Genomic DNA, 20,367 nt, shown 5'->3' on the forward strand with positions numbered 1-20,367 from the left:
GTTCAGGCAATTCTCCTGCCTCAGCCTCCTGAGTCGCTGGGATTACAGGCACGCGCCACCATGCCCAGCTAATTTTTTTTATTTTTAGTAGAGACGGGGTTTCACCTTGTTGACCAGGATGGTCTCGATCTCTTGACCTCGTGATCCACCCGCCTCAGCCTCCCAAAGTGCTGGGATTACAGGCTTGAGCCACCTCGCCCAGCCTAAAAAAAAATTTTTTTTAAGAGAAAGGATCTCACTATGTTGTCCAGGCTGGTCTAAAACTCCTGGGCTCAAGCGATCCTCCTGTCTCAGCCTCCTAAAGCACTGGGATGACAAGCATGAGCCACTGCACCTGGCCTCATTAGCACATTGTTTTATTTTATGCAAATATACGACGGGGAAAAAAAGTATTCTTAGAAAGTTGCTTGTAGAGCACAGAGCCAGGTCAAGGAGGATGACCTTCATGGTAGCCATGACACACCCATTTCTGTTGGAGGAATGGGCTGGTCTTCAGACTGTTTACTCCTCTGCTCGTGGGTTAGGACACCTCATGGGCAGGGCTTAGATGGCACTGCCTTGTCACCTCATTGACCCTCCCGTCATCTGCCCCATTGCTGACCTGTGCCCCTACAGAGCTCTCTTGCCACCTTCCACACGGCAACAGCTGCATCTGAGAACCATTCTATTTCAGGAGCAGATAATTTTGTCAGATGTACTAATGGCAGGGTGATTATATATTTTTAAGTGTTCTTGTCGCTAGGGATGTAAACTGAAATATTTATGGGTGAAATGGCATTATATCTGGATTTGCTTAAACTACTCCAGGAAAAAAAAAAAAAAAGCAGGGGATAGAAAAGAGATAGGTGATACAAAATTGGTTAAAATGTTCATGATTATTGAAGCTGGGTGCATAGGAGATCTATTTCGCTATTTTCTTTACTTTTGTGTATATTAGAAATTTTCCGTAATAAAAAGATAACAAACATAAAATGAAACAATTGACTCTTTAAAAATGTTTTTAATGGGAGAGCTAAGCTGATGAGGACACAAAGGCATAAGAATGATACAATGGACTTTGGGGACTTGGGGGAAAGGGTGGGAGAGGGTGAGAGATAAAAGACTGTGTATTGGGTACAGTGCACACTCCTAGGGTGATGAGTGCACCAAAATCTCAGAAATCACCTTTAAATAACTTACTCATGTCACCAAACACCACCTGTTCCCCAGAAACATATTGAAATTTTAAAAAATCCGATTTGCAATGGCTCTACAGTCTTTGATCTTTTCATGATGTCATGGCCCCATAAAGAGGTAGCATTTGTGCTAGACCTTGAAGGAAGTAGAACTGGCACGTATGAGAAGGAGAAAAATAATAATTAAAATGCTTTTAAAATTATTATTGAGTAGAATTCCTCCTTCTTTAACATTATTGCTATTTCTATTTTGTATTTCACAGAAATATATGTTCTGCCTAGAAAACTGAACTGCTTTTGTTGGTTAAAATGGCAGAGAAAAATGTTAGTTAAAAAAATTACATTAGGCTGGGTGTGGTGGCTTAGGCCTGTAATCCAAGCACTTTGGAGGCCAAGGCGGGCGGATCACCTGAGGTTGGGAGTTCAAGACCAGCCTGACCAACATGGTGAAACCCCCGTCTTTAAAAAAAATAAAAAAATTTTAAAAATTACATTAGTTACATCAGGCATAGTGACTCACACCTGTAATCCCAGCACTTTGGGAGGCCAAGGCAAAAGGCTTGGGCCTGGAAAGCTGAGGCTCCAGTGAGCCATGATCACATCACTGCACTCTATCTAGCCTGGGTAACAGAGCAAGACCCTGCCTCTAAAAATAAGATTTATATTAAATATAAAAATATAATTTATAATACAATTATATATAATATAAAATATTAGTTTTTCATATCTTAAAAACCCTAAAATGCTAAAGAAGAAAAAATGGATTTTCTGAATAACATTATAACTAAAAATATAGGAGAGTAAGATTCCTAATAAAATCTATCTGACCATTTCATGCAAAACTTTACGCATCTGTGAATAAAATATATGTAGTTAATTGACGAGTGTTGGCAAACTCTCCCTTTTGTTTTTCCAGAGGCCGTTTCTCTATAGTAAAGAAATGCATCCACAAAGCTACCCGCAAAGATGTGGCTGTGAAATTTGTTAGCAAAAAAATGAAGAAGAAAGAACAGGCTGCCCACGAGGCTGCCCTGCTTCAGCACCTACAGCACCCCCAGTACATCACTCTCCATGACACCTATGAGTCCCCCACATCCTACATCCTGATTTTGGAACTGTAAGTACAGATGCTGCCTCTCTTAAGTGGCCCCCATCCATTTAGGTTATTTCTTGCCCACAATTAATGGAAAAGATAGTTATGTTTTATACAAGGTCCTATCATTGCAAAGTGCTGATATAACATGCACTGTCTCCCCCATTTTGTAATCAATGTCACTTCCATTTCAAAGATTAAAAAATCATAATAGGGATAAGGGAGGTCCTTAAAACTAGCTCCTTAAGACTAGGAATGGAGAAGCTAGGACTTGAACCCATATCTCTCTTACTTCCATTTTTATCTTCTTTTATTATGGACTCTTGGGCTGGGCTGGAGTTTGGGAATAGCTTGTCGACAGTAGGCTGGTTGACAGGGTGGAGTTGAAATGAAAGAGAGGGCTCTATGTGTCAATTGACCACCATAGCATCTCCAGTCTACCACCCAAGAAATTCCTTCTAGGGGAGAGCCTTACCTTCAAAACATTCCGCTCACTCCAAATTTTCTAGGGACTTACGCAACCATATAGGTGACTCCTGAATAGATTTGATAGAGCAATAACATCCCATTCTCCCCACCACTACCCCGGGCTAAGAAGAGACAGTATGCTCTGTGGTTTAGATCAATATTACAGAGATTAAAGAGAACAGGGTCTTTTCAGAAGTGATACAAATGACAGAAATATGATCAGATTGGTGCTCATGAGGCCCTTGGCCTAGACAGGAGATGGACATTTCTGCCAAAGACCATTGCTGCATATGTCGCCACCATAACCCGTTTTCAGTAGCGAATGGCCTGCATTTTCCATCTTTCAACTGTCTTGTTAGCCTGGCTCTTACGTGCTTGTTAGTCTAGGTGTGTGTGTATGGGATCTTTGAGTCAGTAACTTGTCACAAATTTATTTATGATATAATAAGAAAGCAAAAATGCAAACAAGTTTGGCTATTTTAAAAATCAGCTGGAAAAAAGAAACAGAACAAAACCAATGCTGCTAGCATCCATAATCCTTTTGTGAAACTTAACTTTATATAGTTAAGTAGTTGGCAGTTTGTCACTTTAGACTTAACAGTCTCTTTCAGAGCCTGACCTGTTTGTAGGGAACTTCCTAACTCAAATGGTGTATTCTATTGCCAGTGAACTATCCTCATCCACAGGTGACAACATCTGTCCTTGTGTTCCAATGAAAGGTATTGTCGGCCAGGCATGGTGGCTCACACCTGTAATTCCAGCACCTTGAGAGGCCGAGGTGGGCAGATTACTTGAGGCCAGGAGTTCAAGACCAGCCTGGCCAACATGGTGAAACCCCATCTCTACTAAAAATACAAAAATTAGCCGGGCATGGTGGCACACACCTGTAATGCCAGCTACTCGGGAAGCTGAGGCAGGAGAATTGCTTGAACCTAGGAGGTAGAGGTTGCAGTGAACCAAGATCACACCACCACACTCCAGCCTGGGCAATAGAGTGAGACTCCATCTCAAANAAAAAAAAAAAAAAAAAAAAGGTGGCAGTGGAGGGGGAGATACTGTTTTTGCCCTCGAAGAGTTACAAGTTTAGTGAGGAAGACCAATAGATAGATGATGATTTTAACATAACATGAAAAATACTAAGAAAGAAATGAATGTAGCTGGGCATGGTGACTCCACCTGTAATCCCAGCACTTTGGGAGGCTGAGGCAGGTGGATCACGAGGTCAAGAGATCAAGTCCATCCTGGCCAACATGGCGAAACCACCTCTCTACTAAAAATACAAAAATTAGCTGAGTGTGATGGCACACATCTGTAATCTCAGCTACTTGGGAAGCTGAGACACGAGAATCGCTTAAACCCGGGCAGTGGAGGTTGCAGTGAGCACAGATCATGCTACCACACTCCAGCCTGGGTAACAAAACAAAGAAAGATACTGTCTCAAAAACAAACAAATAAACAAACAAAAAAAGTTGGAGGGGGGATCAATAATGCAAAGAACAAACTTTGCCTACTTTCTGTCTTCCCCAACTAAAAATTGACAAATGAAAATAGTTTGGCTAGGTGCAGTGGCCTCCTCCGGAAATCCCAGCTATGTGAGAGGCTGAAGCAAGAGGATCACTTGAGCCCAGGAGATCGAGGCTGCAGTGAGCTATGATTGTGCCACAGCATTCCAGCCTGGGTGACACAGTGAGACCTCATCTCTAAAATTAATAATAAAATAAAATTAAGACATACTTTGCAAAACACGTGGGGCTGCTTGCAGCCACTATGTTATGTTTAATGAGAATGTTGCTGAAGTCTCTCTTGGTGAAGGCTTTCTTTACTTAGCAATCTAACCTCTTAAATGGGTGTCACAACTTTTTTGTTATGAGCAATTTTTAGAGGTAATGAAAGAGAATGTTTCTTAAACAAGATTATACAGATTTCTTCCCTGCAGTACACCAAATATATTTACTTTAGTTCTGAACATTACACTAACTTTGGGCTCTAACTAAAATGTGCATGTGTTGTACATTTGGTCTTCATGTAAAACAAGGAGTATGAGAGAGCTTAGAGATCTTAACTGATTTTTACATGAGTTATTTTTCTATTTCTTCATTTCAAACATATTTCCTTTGCCTTTCCCTGCCTACTTTCAGGATGGATGATGGCCGGCTGTTAGACTACCTTATGAATCATGATGAACTGATGGAGGAAAAAGTAGCTTTCTATATCCGAGACATCATGGAGGCTCTGCAGTACCTTCACAACTGCAGGGTTGCACATTTGGACATAAAGGTAATAAGAAGTGGGAACCTTGCAAGGAATACCTTAAATGGTCAAGTCCAACTTACCAGTCATTATTCATAAGGAATATAAATTCAAATTCATTTCGAGTGCATTACGATTTTTTTTTTTTTTTTGAGACAGAGCCTTACTCTGTCGCCCAGGCTGGAGTGCAATGGCACAATCTTAGCTCACTGCAACCTCTGCCTCCTGGGTTCAAGCAATTCTCCTGCCTCAGCCTCCCAAGTAGATGGGATTACAGGCACTCATCACCACACCCAGCTAATTTTTGTATTTTTAGTAGAGACAGAGTTTCGTCATGTTGGCCAGGCTGGTCTTGAACTCCTAGCCTCAAGTGATCTGTCCGCCTCAGCCTCCCAAAGTGCTGGGATTACAGGAGTGAGCTGCCACACTCATCCCATTATGAATATTAAAGAGAATCTGGGTTGTCACACAATTTAAGTGTATCATCCATGAATTAATTAGGATATACCAGAGCCACAATGACATCCAGTGTGAGAAAAGGTAGGGAAGTTTACCTACCTAATCTAACTTCATAGAAGTAAGCCAACAAATGTCACCTTGTCGTCCACGCTGCTCAAAAAGAAGCCCCTGTTCTCCAAAATGAGTAATTTATTATTACCTTGATTCAATGCAGAAGCAGTGTAGTTAAGAAGACATGATTTTCAATGTCAAACAACTTCTCTGAAGTACCACCACACTCAATATGCACTAAGTTCTAAGTTCAATATGATAGTTTGAAGGCTCCAGTGCACTTCACATAGTGCATGGGGAATTTTCCATACACTGTAGACTTTATCAAAGAATAGCATAACCATGTCTGAATTAGTGAGGTGGTGTGAGCAGTCAAAACAGAAGCCTGAACTTCCCTTCTCTTCTCCCTGCCTTTTTGGATCTCCGCAGCCTGAAAACCTGCTCATTGACCTACGGATTCCAGTGCCTCGAGTGAAGCTCATTGACTTGGAGGATGCTGTCCAGATCTCGGGTCACTTCCACATTCACCACCTGCTGGGAAACCCCGAGTTTGCTGCCCCAGAAGTCATCCAAGGCATCCCTGTCTCCCTGGGGACAGACATCTGGAGCATTGGGGTTCTGACATATGTCATGCTGAGTGGGGTCTCCCCCTTCCTGGATGAGAGCAAAGAGGAGACATGTATCAACGTATGCAGGGTGGATTTCAGCTTTCCCCATGAATACTTCTGTGGTGTGAGCAATGCTGCCAGAGATTTCATCAATGTGATCTTACAGGAAGACTTTCGGAGGCGGCCCACAGCAGCCACATGCCTACAGCATCCATGGCTGCAGCCCCATAATGGCAGCTACTCTAAGATCCCCCTGGACACCTCCCGCCTAGCATGCTTCATAGAACGCCGCAAGCACCAGAATGATGTACGGCCTATACCCAATGTCAAGAGCTACATTGTCAACCGGGTGAACCAAGGGACGTAGCTATCTCCCAGCCCCTATGGTTTCACATAGAAGTGCAGTGTGAACCAAAGCAAGACTGAATGTGACTGTAAATAATTCTGTTCGTCATTTCACTCCATGCAGTTCTCTGATTTGAGAGATGTACCTCTTAAACCTCGATAATAGCTATTCAGGGTCTGAGCAGCAGAAAAAGTCACCCGCAATCCAGGAGCTTTCCAGAAAGTCATTCTGAAGAAATAAACAGGCAAAGGGTCACAGAAGTGTTCAGAAGAAGGGCAAGGATAAGAACAATATTAGCTGTTATGAAATTTTAACTGTATCTTCCAAAATGAGTGGTTAACTGGGCAAACCTTAAGCTCACAAGAGTGTAAAAGGTCTCTGGCTTTGCTGAAATTTTAAGCAAAAAGTTCTATTTAGTGGAGATGTCATGTATATCAACTATTCTGGTTTAGATAACTTAGATATAGTTTCTTAATAAGATACATATACACATACAGTATAATATATCCCATTCAGGTTTCAGAGTTTTCTAATATAAAGAGATATATATTAAATCAATCACAAGGAACTGAGTGCTCCAGTTAAGACAGTAATTTATTTACCGAAGCATTACATTGTTTTGACTAAGCACAATTAGATAAGTTTTTTAGAGCATTTTATAAATCTTGTATAGAAATCTTTTACCAGAACCTGTGCATTAAGAGAAAGCAATGTTGCCCTTTTGAATGAGAAGATTTTTTCTGTCAATCACAGGTTTTTTGGTTAAGATAGGTTCTTTCTGTGTATGAAACACTACCTGCAAATTCACTGGTAGCTCAGAGTTAATCGGGCAAGCAAGCCTATCGGGAAATAAGTTCAAATACAGTATGAGCTGCGGGAGTATTTTCGTGTCTACACCGGGTTTGAAATAAGTAAACGAATATGAGAGATCCATACAAAAGGGCAAATGGAAACCTCTCCTATGGTTCCTATGAACAACACACCAATACTTTCTGATTTCTTCTACGGCTGTAGAATACAGTCTTTCAGAAAGTTAGCTGGCTTTATTTCTAACTCCTTATTGAAGCTAAGGGGTGCTTACTAAAAGGAGGCAGCCATATAGGCCTTCTAAAGGCCTGGCCCTAAGTCCTTTCTAAAGCCATGGGACAAAACCTGATACATCACCCTAACAGAACATTAAGTTGTAACTGAGATTGCAATACCTGTTACCACTCAGCTGCTGATAGTTCTCTGAACTAAAGGGACTAATTTTACTTTGAGGCCAATGCTGCTTTCTGGTATATATTCTTCATACAAGATTATTATTAACTGCTCTTTTTCCCTCTGGTGGAAAAAAAAATTAAACCTGGGCGCTTCATGGGTTTTCTTTCTTTATTTTTGTTTGTTGGGGGAGAGGGAGTTTGTTTTTTGTGTTTGTACATGATCCATCCTTAGTTTTCTAGAATGCGTGTTGAAATGCTATTATACAAGTAAGATTTTAAAAATATAACTCAAGTGTTTGTTCGAATCAGGTTTAATGGCATTGCTTCTCTCCTATAATGGGATAGAGAAAATTAAAATCTCGCAGTACAGAGGTTCAAGAAGAGAACGTATGAAGGACGAATAGAACTACAAATCTATCTAAATGAAAAAGAAATGGTGGAAACTAAGCCTGAACTTTAACATATAAAGAAAACACTTATTCCCACAGTGGAAACGTAAAATTAAAAATCATCATCATTTTTTTTCTTATTGGTTTCAGAGTCAGCTTCCTCATCCCATCCAAGATTATAGATTGATACCTTAGTGGAAAGTATAAGCAATAAGACTAGATAGCACTTAGTATTTTTGGGATTAACCAAATATATGGAAACCGACTCCGACTGTATCTGACTATATTTGTTTTCTAGTTTTCAAACGGCCCTGGGTCATTAAGCCTCACTCCCTCAGAGGTCTCTCTTAACTATACCCTATAGTCTTCATTTGAACCTTTATGTATGTACAAACACTCTATGATACAATACGTAAAAATTTAAAACATACTTACTAAAAATCCTTTTAGTAAACATGTTTACTGAAATTTTTTAAAATTTAAAACATATTTAGTAAATTTTTTTAGTAAACATTTTCATTATGCTTAAAAATTTTAAAACATCTTTATTAAAAATCCTTTTAGTAAACATGTTTACTAAAACCCTTTCAGTAAACATGTCTTCATTATGGTATACACATAAAGGAGGAAAGTCCAGCCTGTAGGGTTTGTCATGGGACAGACTGCAGGCTCTGAGGATTCCCAATATCCATAAAGTCTGGCTCGGCAAGTTCTGTTCTGTCCACTGTGGATGACTTGAATCAAGATCCCTCTGCTGAGCCAGTCTGAGTTTTTATAACAAGCTGAGTTTCTTCTTGAGAAGGCCAGGGCCCAGGACAGTAATGCATAGACCATGACGGGTGTAGGGGGAATGGGGGGTTGTTGAAATTATGTTATGGGGGCAGCTGACAGAATGTTAGACAGAACCCAAGCTTTCATATCAGCTTTTACAACAGCGTTGGAAGGATCCAAATGTGGGGTTGCATGGAATTCCCCCAAGTACACATACTGGGGAAGTGAGAAGACAGGAAAGGAGGGACCTAGAAATGAAGTAGGATGATTTTGGGGCCAAGGTACAATCATCAGACTAGAATGAACTTAATAGAGGTCCCAAGAGAAAGGGAGTATATTTTATATAGTTTGAGAACATAGGGAAACTAACAGGAAGGTTCCCTGTCTGCAAGGCTCCTGGTCCCTCCCAACAGGGATAAGAGAATAGTCTTGGTTCAAGAATTCTCCAGAGCAAGTTGGAAATAACAAGGAATTCCAGACGATGGACCTGGGAAATGTAATTTAGGTTGTTTTGAGGGCAACCATGGTTAGGGAAGAAGGATCAGGGACCACTCTTGTTCCCATTTTGGCAGACAGATTTATTACTTGGTAGTAAAGAAGAGAGGAGAGAAGAGAAAATAGTCCACTTCTATCATAATGATGGTAGTTCACAGTGAGACTGAACTCCCAGCTGAAATGAGAAAAACAAACAATGGTCAAGGTCACAAGTTTCTTGCTTGGCTTATATTCATTGCATAAGGTTCTGAGGTTTTTGTTTTGTTTTATAAGGGTGGGACACAAATAATGAAAAGATCAGGGACAACCCATAATAACTTTTAAGAAGTATTAATATAATGATTTCCTACATCTTTTGCATTTGTTTCAAATTGAATAGATATATATCCAAGTATAGCTGAATGTGGTAAAATTTTTAAGAAAACAAATGGTAATGGTGGAGATGTCCTTCAGGTCTCTCTCAGCCATAAACAGTGTAAGGGGGAGTAGAGGAAGCAGAGGAGAACGCTAGCTTCACTGCTTTGTGGTCCACAAAGCCTTTATAAATAGTAGTGCCTTTCAGAGGGGAGGATGGGAGATAAAGAAGTTCATTGCATTTAGATTTACTGACATTGCAGCATTTTTTCTTTATTTTAAAACGTCTTGTAAATGCAAACATCTGAATATAGGGGTGGAACCAGGAATTTTTGAGCTTCAATCTCAGCTATTCCTGATTCATCTTTTCTTACAGAAAGTCTTTGTTTTTTCTTCCCCAAATGTACCCATTGGTAAAATGGGAATTGGGGGATGGGGAAGGAGGAAGGACATTAATCTTACAGGAATGTTGAGAAATAACCTTGGTTGGGACATCTATGAAATACTTTGATTTTTTTAAAGTGCTATACACTGCCAGTGCTAAGAATTTTATTGATAGTAACTTTGAACATTCCAGGTTTTTAATATTCACATCTTTAAATACCATTTATAAACTCATGAGATTAAATTCTGCAAATTGCTTTCAGATTAAATTCTGTAAATTGCTTTCAGTTGGAAGTATTAGGTGCTCTTTGTCTAAATGTTATTTGGTCTTAGCCTGCAATTTCGATCATTTAAGAGCTTGTCTACTGAAAAGAGTCAGGAGAGCTGATGAAGTCTTATGTCCATAAGCCGTTTTCTCCAGTATTTTTTATGGCAAGTGCAAAGAGTAAAATGCCCTCAAAAGCAGCTGCTACCTTCTCTTCTCAAGCTTTATGCTCTGGAAAAACAGGCAGAAAAGAACCCAAGAACCATCTTCCTCGCTTGGGAGGGCAGAAGTGAGAAGAAAACATCTTCTCATATCACAATTTATTTTTTACAGTCTCACAGGAATCTATTATAAGAGGCAAATTAAAGGCACAGGCAAGTTAAATGCATAGAAATGAATTGGACTGTTCATTTTTGGAGGACAAACCTTGAATCTTTTTTTTTTTTTTTTAAGGTGGCTTAGTCTTTCAGGAGTTGCATATTTGCTGTCCCATAACCCCCATGATTAGATCCCATGAGTTAGGCATTACTTTTTTCTTGCCTCTGTAGAAGAGCATGGCAATTTAGATTTGTGAGAATATGAGGAAGTAAATATAAACTAAATTTTAGTTATTTCTGTGCATTAACTAAAACTTTGCCTCATCTTTTAATAGAGGAGGAAATATTTTGTAAATAAGAGGTCTTTGTAGAGGGGCAAAGTTCAAACTCACCATGTCCTTATTCAGTGTGGACAATGAATTGTGCTGGATGAGTTTTGAGGAATGTAGACCTTCCTTTCTCTCCTGGGTCGCACCTCTGTGGAGTCTGGGTTAGACAAACACAGTATATGACCTTTTAGTGGATTTATTTATAAAACTGCACCTTGCGTTTTCTTCACTATTTAAAGTCTAGGGATGATTTGAGGATGAATGATTAAACCCAGGGTAAGCCTAGAGAAGACAGAGCTCACACATGTTTCATCCAGAAAAGGAAAGCCACTATGTTAATACTTATTTTCTAAAAATAGTAAGACTCTCAGTTGTTTCATTAATTCTAAAGGGTTAAAAAGGGCTGAAATTTGTTTATAGCACTAAATGTTTTTAATAGGAAATATTACATAAAAAATTTATACAGAAGTAGGAGAACACAGAATTCTCATAAGAACATATTTTCTATGAAAGGCATTTCTTCCTCATCTTCAATAAATATAAAGTTAGAGGAGAGGAAAAAGCAGTCACTCCAAGGCAACTTTTCATCATTGAGGGACATTATGAAAAGCCTGAAATTTATATGCGCAGGCTATTGCATTTTTCTGTGAGAAATGTGCCCATTTGCTGTGAGATTCTAAAGTGTGTTCAGATTTAGGTTTTACTCAAATGATCAAGATAACAGTTTAGCTAGATAACTGCTATTTCAGATAGTGAGGTTAGCTGAGAAAAGGAAGCATGGTAGAAGAAATGCAAGTAGCAATTCTTGGAATGCCAGCCCCTGAGGCTTAGTTTAACCAAGCTAATCTGTTGGCCCAGGGATAGCCAGCATAGGAGCTTCCATCAATACCTGACTTCCATCGAGAATTGAGTCCACGTTCTGGAGTACGATGGAGACTGTTACTATAACCTCAAAGACTGTCTCTAGGAACCTGAAATTAAAAAAACATACATCGTCTCTTACTAACTTAAGCCATATCTGTCATCTCTATGTTTGATTTTTCTGACCCTGGTGCTTTTACTTCTGTTTCTGCCAAACTTCAGCCTACTCTATGGGGAAGGTGAGTAAAACTAATAGAACAAATAAGAAGACTGTGAAAAAAACTAAACATATTCTTCAGAATGAGATCCTGTTCAGAGAACAGTAGTGGTCAAAGTGCAAACTGTTGGAACATACGGATATATGTACATCTGTACATGTATATAGTGTATAATATGTATGTATATGTTATTGCTCATATGCAGAAATCTATCCATTTGCAGACAGCCCAGGTGGGTCAATTTTTCTATTGGAAAACCATTTAGGGCCATTCAAAACCATTAGGGCTAATTTGTGGAGACAAACTCTACTCATTTGGGAATTAATTTGCTGTCTTTTGATGTCCACAAAGCCAAACTAACAAAGTGTGAAACATAAAGGGGCCATCAGTTAGGTTATTCTGTTTATCTGGACTTCATCATTATAGTTGAACTATCAGTTGTCAATTTGCAAACTGTATTGGCATCTCTTGGTTTTCAGTGACCCCTGCCCCCAAGTCTTTTGAGAATTTGGAGTGGGCTTCACTGGCCATTCAGACAAAGGGCCTTATTCATAAGTGGACAGGTTTCCCCATAAGGACCATCACACATATACATATAAGTATATACTTCATCAGGCTTGTAACAATTGATTTAAAATCACTCCACAGTATTGATAAATAGCTCTATATTTTCAAGGTGCAGAAGAATTCCACAGCCTTAATTATTTCAGTGTCTTGCTGGTCTGCCTTAAGTGTATCTTCTGGATTTTTGGTTGTTTTATTATTTTTTAAATTTTTCTGCTGTTGTTGATTTTGTATGCACACAATGTCGTTTTGTAAAGGTAGGTTGTAAATATTTTATTTGTAAGTCAAAATCACTCATGTGTAATGTTGTAAAGTGATGACCTGCTGTCTTGTTTCTGCTACCGTCAATGTTATAAGTTATAGATGAAACTTCAAAATGTACATCTCACATGTTATGCATTCCTATAAATATACTATACTAAAGATACTATATGGTCGTCCTTTTTTTTTCTAATTAAACCTTTATTCAAAGAAAAGAGTAATTTCTTTCTTGCTTTCTCCAAATATATGAAAGACTTTGAAAAGGTAAAAATATCACATAATTATTACAACACTTTTTGCTCAGGATTTTAGAAAGAAAGCAGTGGAGTATTCTAAACGATTTACCCAAAAATGCCAAGTAAACCTCAGGGCTGGGTGCTATGACTAGCACCTGTAAATCCCAACACTTTGACAGGCCGAGGAGGAAGGATCTTGAGCCTAGGAGTTCGACATCAGCCTGGCCAACATAGGGAGACACCCACCTCCCCCAAATAGCCCACATATTAAAAAATTGTTTAAAAAATTAGCTGAGTGTGGTGGTGCACACCTGTGGTCCCACCTTGGGAGGCTGAGGTGGAAGGATCATCTGAGCCCAGGAGGTAGACGCTGCAATGAGCTGTGATTATGCCACCTCACTCCAGCCCAGGCAACAAAGTGAGACCCTATTAAAAAAAAAAAAAAAAAAAAAAGAAAGCCTCGGGTGGTTGTTAATTTCACACTGGTGTTTCAGGTGATAATACTGTTAGAATGTTTGGAGGATATTTTGGGCTGGTTCTCACAGGTTTATACATTCTGGTGTGGACTCCAGCAATCTAGGTTAGCCTATGCAGACATGATCGGGCTTTGAAAGTTTAAATGTGCCACCCAAGTGCAAATGAGGCTGATTCATGGTATACTGTCAATTAGCCAGACTGTTAAAGTGTTTTGATTAGCTTACTTTGCCAAGAAAGTCAAAAAAAGTTTTAACATTTGGCTTCTATTTCATCAAGATTTCATTGCATTTATTTGTAATGAGAAACACTTGTCAAAAGCATGGGCTCTTCACATTGGTTCATCAGCACAATCTCCTTAGAGAAAATATAGATAATATGGCTGGGTGCAGTGGCTCACGCCTGCAATCTCAGCACTTTGGGAGGCCAAGGCGGGCGGATCACCTGAAGTCAGGAGTTCAAGACCAGCCTGGCCAACATGGTGAAACCCCATCTTTAAAAAAAAAAAAGAGAAAATATAGATAATAAATAATATTAGAAATTAAATCAGAATCAGGTTGATGAATTAGAATCATAAGCCCCTTACTGGCTTTTTTAGATCTAGAATTTGTATATATTTTAGCATCTATATAGCTTAAAAGCCCATTTGTAATTATTATTTCATTGAATCCCAACAAATTCTTATGAAGTAACTTATTTCATTTGGAGTAGAGAAACTGAGTCACAGGATCTACGTGATTGCTCAAGGTCACTAAGACCTTCACTGGAAGATAACATTTTTTGTTGAGACATGGTCTTACTCTGTCACTCAGACTGGATTTCAGTGGCACAATCACAGCTCATTGAATGTAGCCTCAACCTCCCAGGCTCAGATCATCCCCCTCCCTCAGCCTCCCCAGTAGCTGGGATGACAGGTGTATGCCATAATGTCTAGCTAATTTTTTAATTTTTTTTTAAGAAATGGAGTCTCACCATGTTGCCCAGGCTGGCCTCAAACTCCTGGGCTCAAGACATCTTTCCATCTCTGTGTCCCAAAGTGCTGGGATTACAAGCATGAGCCCCTGGCCCTAGAAGATAAACTAAATGTGTATTTGTGTGTTTCGCCGTGCCTGTGTCTGTATAGTGTGGGTCAAACAATAATAAATGATTAAATAACAATACTTCAGCCTGTATTTTTTTGAGGGGGAGTGGTTGAGAGGAATGACCAATTCAGTTATGGAATATTAGCAAAAGCCCCAATACAAATGATAATCTGAACCCACCAAGCTCGGTCTAAAATAGATATCAGAGTAGAATATACAAGGGATTCAGTGAGCAGTATAGAGCTAAGTCCAAGGAAAGGCTCTAGACTGAACTATTGCATGAAGTTTTACATTAAAGGAAACTCTTTAGGATAAATACCTAAACCTGTAAGACTAAGTATTGGTTAGAGTCAAGATCCTTTACTCAGCCTAAGTAAATGAAATGGAGAACACAAAATGAATTGATACAATCTATGTTCCACTAGCTTATTTATTTATTTTTTTTTTTTGAGACAGAGTCTCACTCTGTTACCCAGGCTGGAGTACAGTGGCTCGATCTTGGCTCACTGCAACCTCCACCCCCCAGGTTCAAGAGATGCTCCTGCTTCAGCCTCCCAAGTAGCTGGGTCTAAAGGCATGTGCCACCATGCCTGGCTAATTTTTGTATTTTTTGGTAGAGACAGGGTTTCACCACATTGGCCAGGCTGGTCTCAAATCCTGATCTCAGGTGATCCTTCTGCCTCAGCCTCCCAAAGTGCTGAGATTACAGGCATGAGCACCATGCTTAGCCACCTACTAACTTTTTATAAAGAGAGAGAGAGAGAGAGAGAGAGAGAGTGTGTGTGTGTGTGTGTGTGTGTGTGTGTGTATTTTAAGAGACAGGGTTTCACCATGTTGGTCAGGCTGGTCTTGAACTCCTGACCTTGTGATCTGCCCATCTCAGCCTCCCAAAGTGCTGGGATTACAGGTGTGAACCACCACACCCGGCCCTATAAGGTGTTTTGGAGTGAACTATCTCACTGAATCTTCATAGTGATCTTTGAAGAAAGTTAATATTATCTTAATTCTATTTTTGAGAAAATCGAGACTCATATAGCTCAAAATGCATTGCCAAAGATCACTCAGCCAGTAAGCACAGCTGAGACTAAAACCCAAATGTTTTGGTTTGAAACTTCATGTTCTTTGCAGCACACAATACTGCTATGCCTTATCTGTTCCTCTTTTCTTAAAAAAGTATTATAGTTGACACATGATCATTGTACACATTTATTGGGAACATAGTTCTATTTCAATACACACAATGTATAGTGATCAAATCAGAGTAATTCATATATTTCTCACCTTAAATATTTATCATTCCTTTGTGTTGGGAACATTCAAAATCCCCTCTTCTAGCTATATGAAAATATATAGTAAATTGTTGTTGACTACAGTCACCCTACAGTGCTATAGAACACTAGGACCTATCTTTTCTATGTAGCTATAATTTGTATCCTTTAACCACCCTCTACCCTTCCCAACCTCTACTAACTAATAGTCTACTCTCTACCTCCATGAGATCAACTTTTTTAGCTTCTGCATATGAGTGAGAACATTTGGTATTTATCTTTCTTGTTTTTTTGTTCTTGGCTTATTTCACATAACATAATGTCCTTCAGGTTCATCCACCTTGCTGTGAATAACAAGATTTCATTCTTTATGTGAATTTAAGGGTTATTTTCCTTAAACTAGAATAAAGTATTGCCTTATATACACAATGGAGAACTTCTCTAAGGGATTTATTTGTAAAGACCAAATATATTTGGATTTTCAGATTGTCTAGCAATATTATCCTCCTGAATAACCCTGATACCAATCAATTCACGGTTTCTAACTCTCCTCCCTCCCTCCCTTACCTTTCTACACCTATTACCTAAGCATTTGAGATATGCCAAACCAGGAAGCAGAGTACAGACAAAAGAGGTAACGAATACTGTAATGATCTAGGTGCTATATATTCCTATGTGCAAACTGCTATGAAACTGTCACAAAATAGATGCTATGAAGTTAATAAAAGAATTGAGTCAAGGTCCTTGTCTTTGAGAACCTGTATTCTATTTGGAGAAACATGGGGGTTAAATCGTGGCTAATAACTAGCAAATTATAACATGCTGGGCCAAGGAGTATAGATAATTAAGAGAACTAGTCGAGAATGCACCGGCTGTTAGAAAACGAGCAGGATTTATGCAAACTCTCATAAAGGTTGGACTTAATGATCCTACAGTCAAACTAGCTGCTCGAGGCTTTGAAACCCAGCGACCGCATCCAGAAGAAAGCAGGAGAGGCACAAATTGGCGGTAGATTGGCTACCAGCCACGGACCCTTGAGCTCGGGGGAACCCAGAAGTGAGTGCGGCAAGCCCGGGAAGCTGCCAGCGAGGCAAGCGGAAAAGGCGGGGCTTCGCGGGCGACGTCATCGGGGCGCCAGCGTCTCGGGGCGCCGGAGGGCCGCTGCGCCTGGGATTTTGAAGCAAACAGGCAGCGCGCGACAATGGCGGCCGCTGGTGCAGCTTTGGGGCCCTTGGTGACGGGTCTGTACGACGTGCAGGCTTTCAAGTTTGGGGACTTCGTGCTGAAGAGCGGGCTCTCCTCCCCCATCTACATCGATCTGCGGGGCATCGTGTCTCGACCGCGTCTTCTGAGTCAGGTGCTTGCTCTGGAAGGGGAAGGACTGGGCTGGATGGCGGGAAAGAAGACCAGGAAATGTAAGAGGGTGACAGGAATTGAGCCGTGAGTGGGAGCAAAAGAGCCAAGCAGGCAGGCCGACCTACCCTTGGTCTGGGGAGTAAGCATAAGCACAGAGGCCAGGGGTTGTTGGGCTCTTAGCCGTCTGTACTTTCACCCACAGGCTTACTGCACGTGTTTTGCAAAAGTCGGGACACCCAGTTTGGAACCCTATCTGGCACTGAAGCACACTTGGATGAATTCTGTGTTTTTAACTCTAAGAAAATTAGACTTGCGGCCTGTCGTGGTGTCTCACGACTGTAATAATCCCAACACTTTGGAAGGCCTAAGTGGGTGGATAACCTGAGCCCCAGGAGTTCGAGACCAGCCTGGGTCTGGCGAGACCGCTCCCCCCACCCACCAGCCCCGGCTCTACGAAAAATTTAACAGGGTGTGGTGGCGCACGCCTGGGACCCTCAGGTGGGAAGATCACCCGAGCCTGGGAGGTCAAGGCTGCAGTGAGCCGTTGTTAAGCCACTGCACTCCAGCCTGGGCGACATTGAGACCCTGCCTCAAAAAACGAACAAGCATATAGACCTGAAAAATGTGGGTGGGCAGAGAATTCAGTAGCTGGAAAAATACTTGTGAGAAAAGAAAAATAGAACAATCTGAGCCATGTGATGTATGCAGAATTTATCGGAGCTCAGAGAGACTTCAGCCATACTCCCTCATGCAGCCCTGGGGAACAATTATTTAAAGGAATTATGCACCTGGAATTTGTGATACAAAGAATAATGTATAGCCGATCAGTTGCTTGTGTTATTGTTTTATTTTTAAGATGAGGTATCTCTTACATCACCGAGGCCTGGAGTGCAGCACTGTGATCATAGCTCACTGCAGTCTGGAACTCCTGGGCTTCAGAGATCCTCCTACTTCAGGCGAGCGTGGTGCCTCATGCCTGTAAAACCAACACTTTGGGAGGCTGAGGCGGGCAGGTCATTTGAGGTCTGGAGTTCGAGACCAGCCTGGCCAACATGGTGAAACCCTGCCTCTACTAAAAATGCAAAAATCAGCCAGGCATGGTGGTGCACACCTGTACTGTAATCCCAGCTACTCAGGAGGCTGAGGCAGGAGAATAGCTGGAATCCAGAAGGCGGAGGTTGCGGTTAGCTGAGATCCAGCCAATGCACTCCAGCCTGGGCAACAGGAGTGAAACTCCACCTCAAAAAAAAAAAAAAAAAAAAAAAAAAAAAAAAAAAAGAGAGAGATCTTCTTGACTCAACCTCTGAGTGGCTGGGACTACAGGTGTGTGCCATCATGCCCACCTAATTTAAATTTTTTTTTTGTAGAGAGGAGGTCTCACTATATTGCCCAGGCTGGTCTTGAATTCCTGGTCTCAAATGATCTTCCGGCCTTGGTGGCCTCCCAAGTAGCTGGGACCACAAATGCCTGATGGCACTTCAGTTACTTCAGTGCAAATTATTGGTGAACATAGGAACTGCCTCTTCTTTTGCTTTAAAAGTCCACTTGTGGCCAGGCGCGGTGGCTCAAGCCTGTAATCCCAGCACTTTGGGAGGCCGAGGCGGGTGGATCATGAGGTCAAGAGATCGAGACCATCCTGGTCAACACGGTGAAACCCCGTCTCTACTAAAAATACAAAAAATTAGCTGGGCCTGGTGGCACGTGCCTGTAATCCCAGCTACTCAGGAGGCTGAGGCAGGAGAATTGCCTGAACCCAGGAGGCGGAGGTTGCGGTGAGCCGAGATCGTGCCATTGCACTCCAGCCTGGGTAACAAGAGCGAAACTCCGTCTCAAAAGAAAAAAAAAAAAAAAAAAAAAGTCCACTTGTAACTACTGTAATCAAAGCCTATAGTCAGGGCAACTTAATTTTTTTTTTTTTAATTTTACCTTGGGCTCTGGGGTACATGTGCACATCCTGCAGGACTGTTGCATAGGTACATACATGCCATGGTGGTTTGCTGTCTCCATCCCTGTCCCCACCCCATCACCTACATCAGGCATTTCTCCTAGTGTTATCCCTCCCCATCGTTCCACTTCCCCAATGTCCCTCCCCTCCCCTCCACCTCCCCACCTAGCTCAGTGAGTGGTGTTCTCTTCCCTGTGCCTAAGTGTTCTCATTGTTTATCACCTGCCTGTGAGTGAAAACATGCGGTGTTTGGTTTTCTGTTTTTGTGTCAGTTTTCTGACAATGATGGTTTCTAGATTCATCCATGTCTCTACAAAGGACACGAACTCGTCGTTTTTTATGACTGCATAGTATTTCTTGGTGTATATATGCCACATTTTCTTTGTCCAGTCTGTCATTGATGGGTATTTGGGTTGGCTCCAGGTCTTTGCTGTCATAAACAGTGCCACAACGAACATATGTGTGCATGTGTCTTTATAACAGAACGATTTATAATCCTTTGGGTATATACCCAGTAGTGGGATTGCTGGGTCAAATGGAATTTCTATTTCTAGATCCTTGAGGAATCGCCACGCTGTCTTCCATAATGGTTGAACTAACTTACACTCCCACCAACAGTGTAAAAGTGTTCTTTTTTCTCCACATCCTCTCCAGAATCTGTTGTCTCCAGATTTTTTAATGATCACCATTCTAACTGGCATGAGGTGGCAGTTATCTCAATGCGGTTTTGATTTGCATTTCTCTAATGACCAATGATAATGAGCATTTTGTCACATGCTTCTTGGCCGCATATATGTTTTCTTTTGAAAAGTGTCTGTTCATATCCTTTGCCTACTTTTGAATGTGTTTGTTTGTTTTTTTGTGGTGGTTGTAAATCTGCTTTAGTTCTTTGTAGATTCTGGATGTCAGCCCTTTGTCAGGTAGATTGCAAAAATTTTTTCCCATTCTCTTGGTTGCCGGTTCACTCTAATGATTGTTTCTTTTGCTGTGCAGAAGCTCTGGAGTTTAATTAGATTCCGTTTGTCTATTTTGGCTTTCGTTGTTGTTGCTATTGATGTTTTAGTCATGAAGTCCTTGCCTGTGCCTATGTCCTGAATGGTGTGGCGTAGGTTTTCTTCTAGGGTTTTTTTTTTTTTTTTTTTTTTT

At 40.8% G+C, this 20,367-nt stretch overlaps 2 protein-coding genes across 2 annotated transcripts in view; both read left to right on the top strand.

Annotated features, from left to right (window-relative positions):
- Positions 1-13,075, top strand: part of KALRN (kalirin RhoGEF kinase) — a 635,807-nt gene extending 622,732 nt beyond the window's left edge. Inside the window, exons 58-60 of the mRNA XM_037734035.1 lie at positions 2,092-2,292; positions 4,875-5,013; positions 5,926-13,075. Of these exons, the coding sequence (XP_037589963.1) occupies positions 2,092-2,292; positions 4,875-5,013; positions 5,926-6,471 (886 nt within the window). The 3' untranslated portion in view covers positions 6,472-13,075. The remainder of the gene's footprint in view (positions 1-2,091; positions 2,293-4,874; positions 5,014-5,925) is intronic.
- Positions 13,076-17,064: 3,989 nt separating this feature from the next.
- Positions 17,065-20,367, top strand: part of LOC108294215 (uridine 5'-monophosphate synthase-like) — a 15,703-nt gene continuing 12,400 nt past the window's right edge. Inside the window, exon 1 of the mRNA XM_017515998.2 lies at positions 17,065-17,277. Within this exon, the coding sequence (XP_017371487.1) occupies positions 17,122-17,277 (156 nt within the window). The 5' untranslated portion in view covers positions 17,065-17,121. The remainder of the gene's footprint in view (positions 17,278-20,367) is intronic.

This window comes from Cebus imitator, unplaced genomic scaffold, assembly GCF_001604975.1.
Source record: "Cebus imitator isolate Cc_AM_T3 unplaced genomic scaffold, Cebus_imitator-1.0 Scaffold568, whole genome shotgun sequence".
In the NCBI taxonomy this organism is placed as follows: domain Eukaryota; kingdom Metazoa; phylum Chordata; class Mammalia; order Primates; family Cebidae; genus Cebus; species Cebus imitator.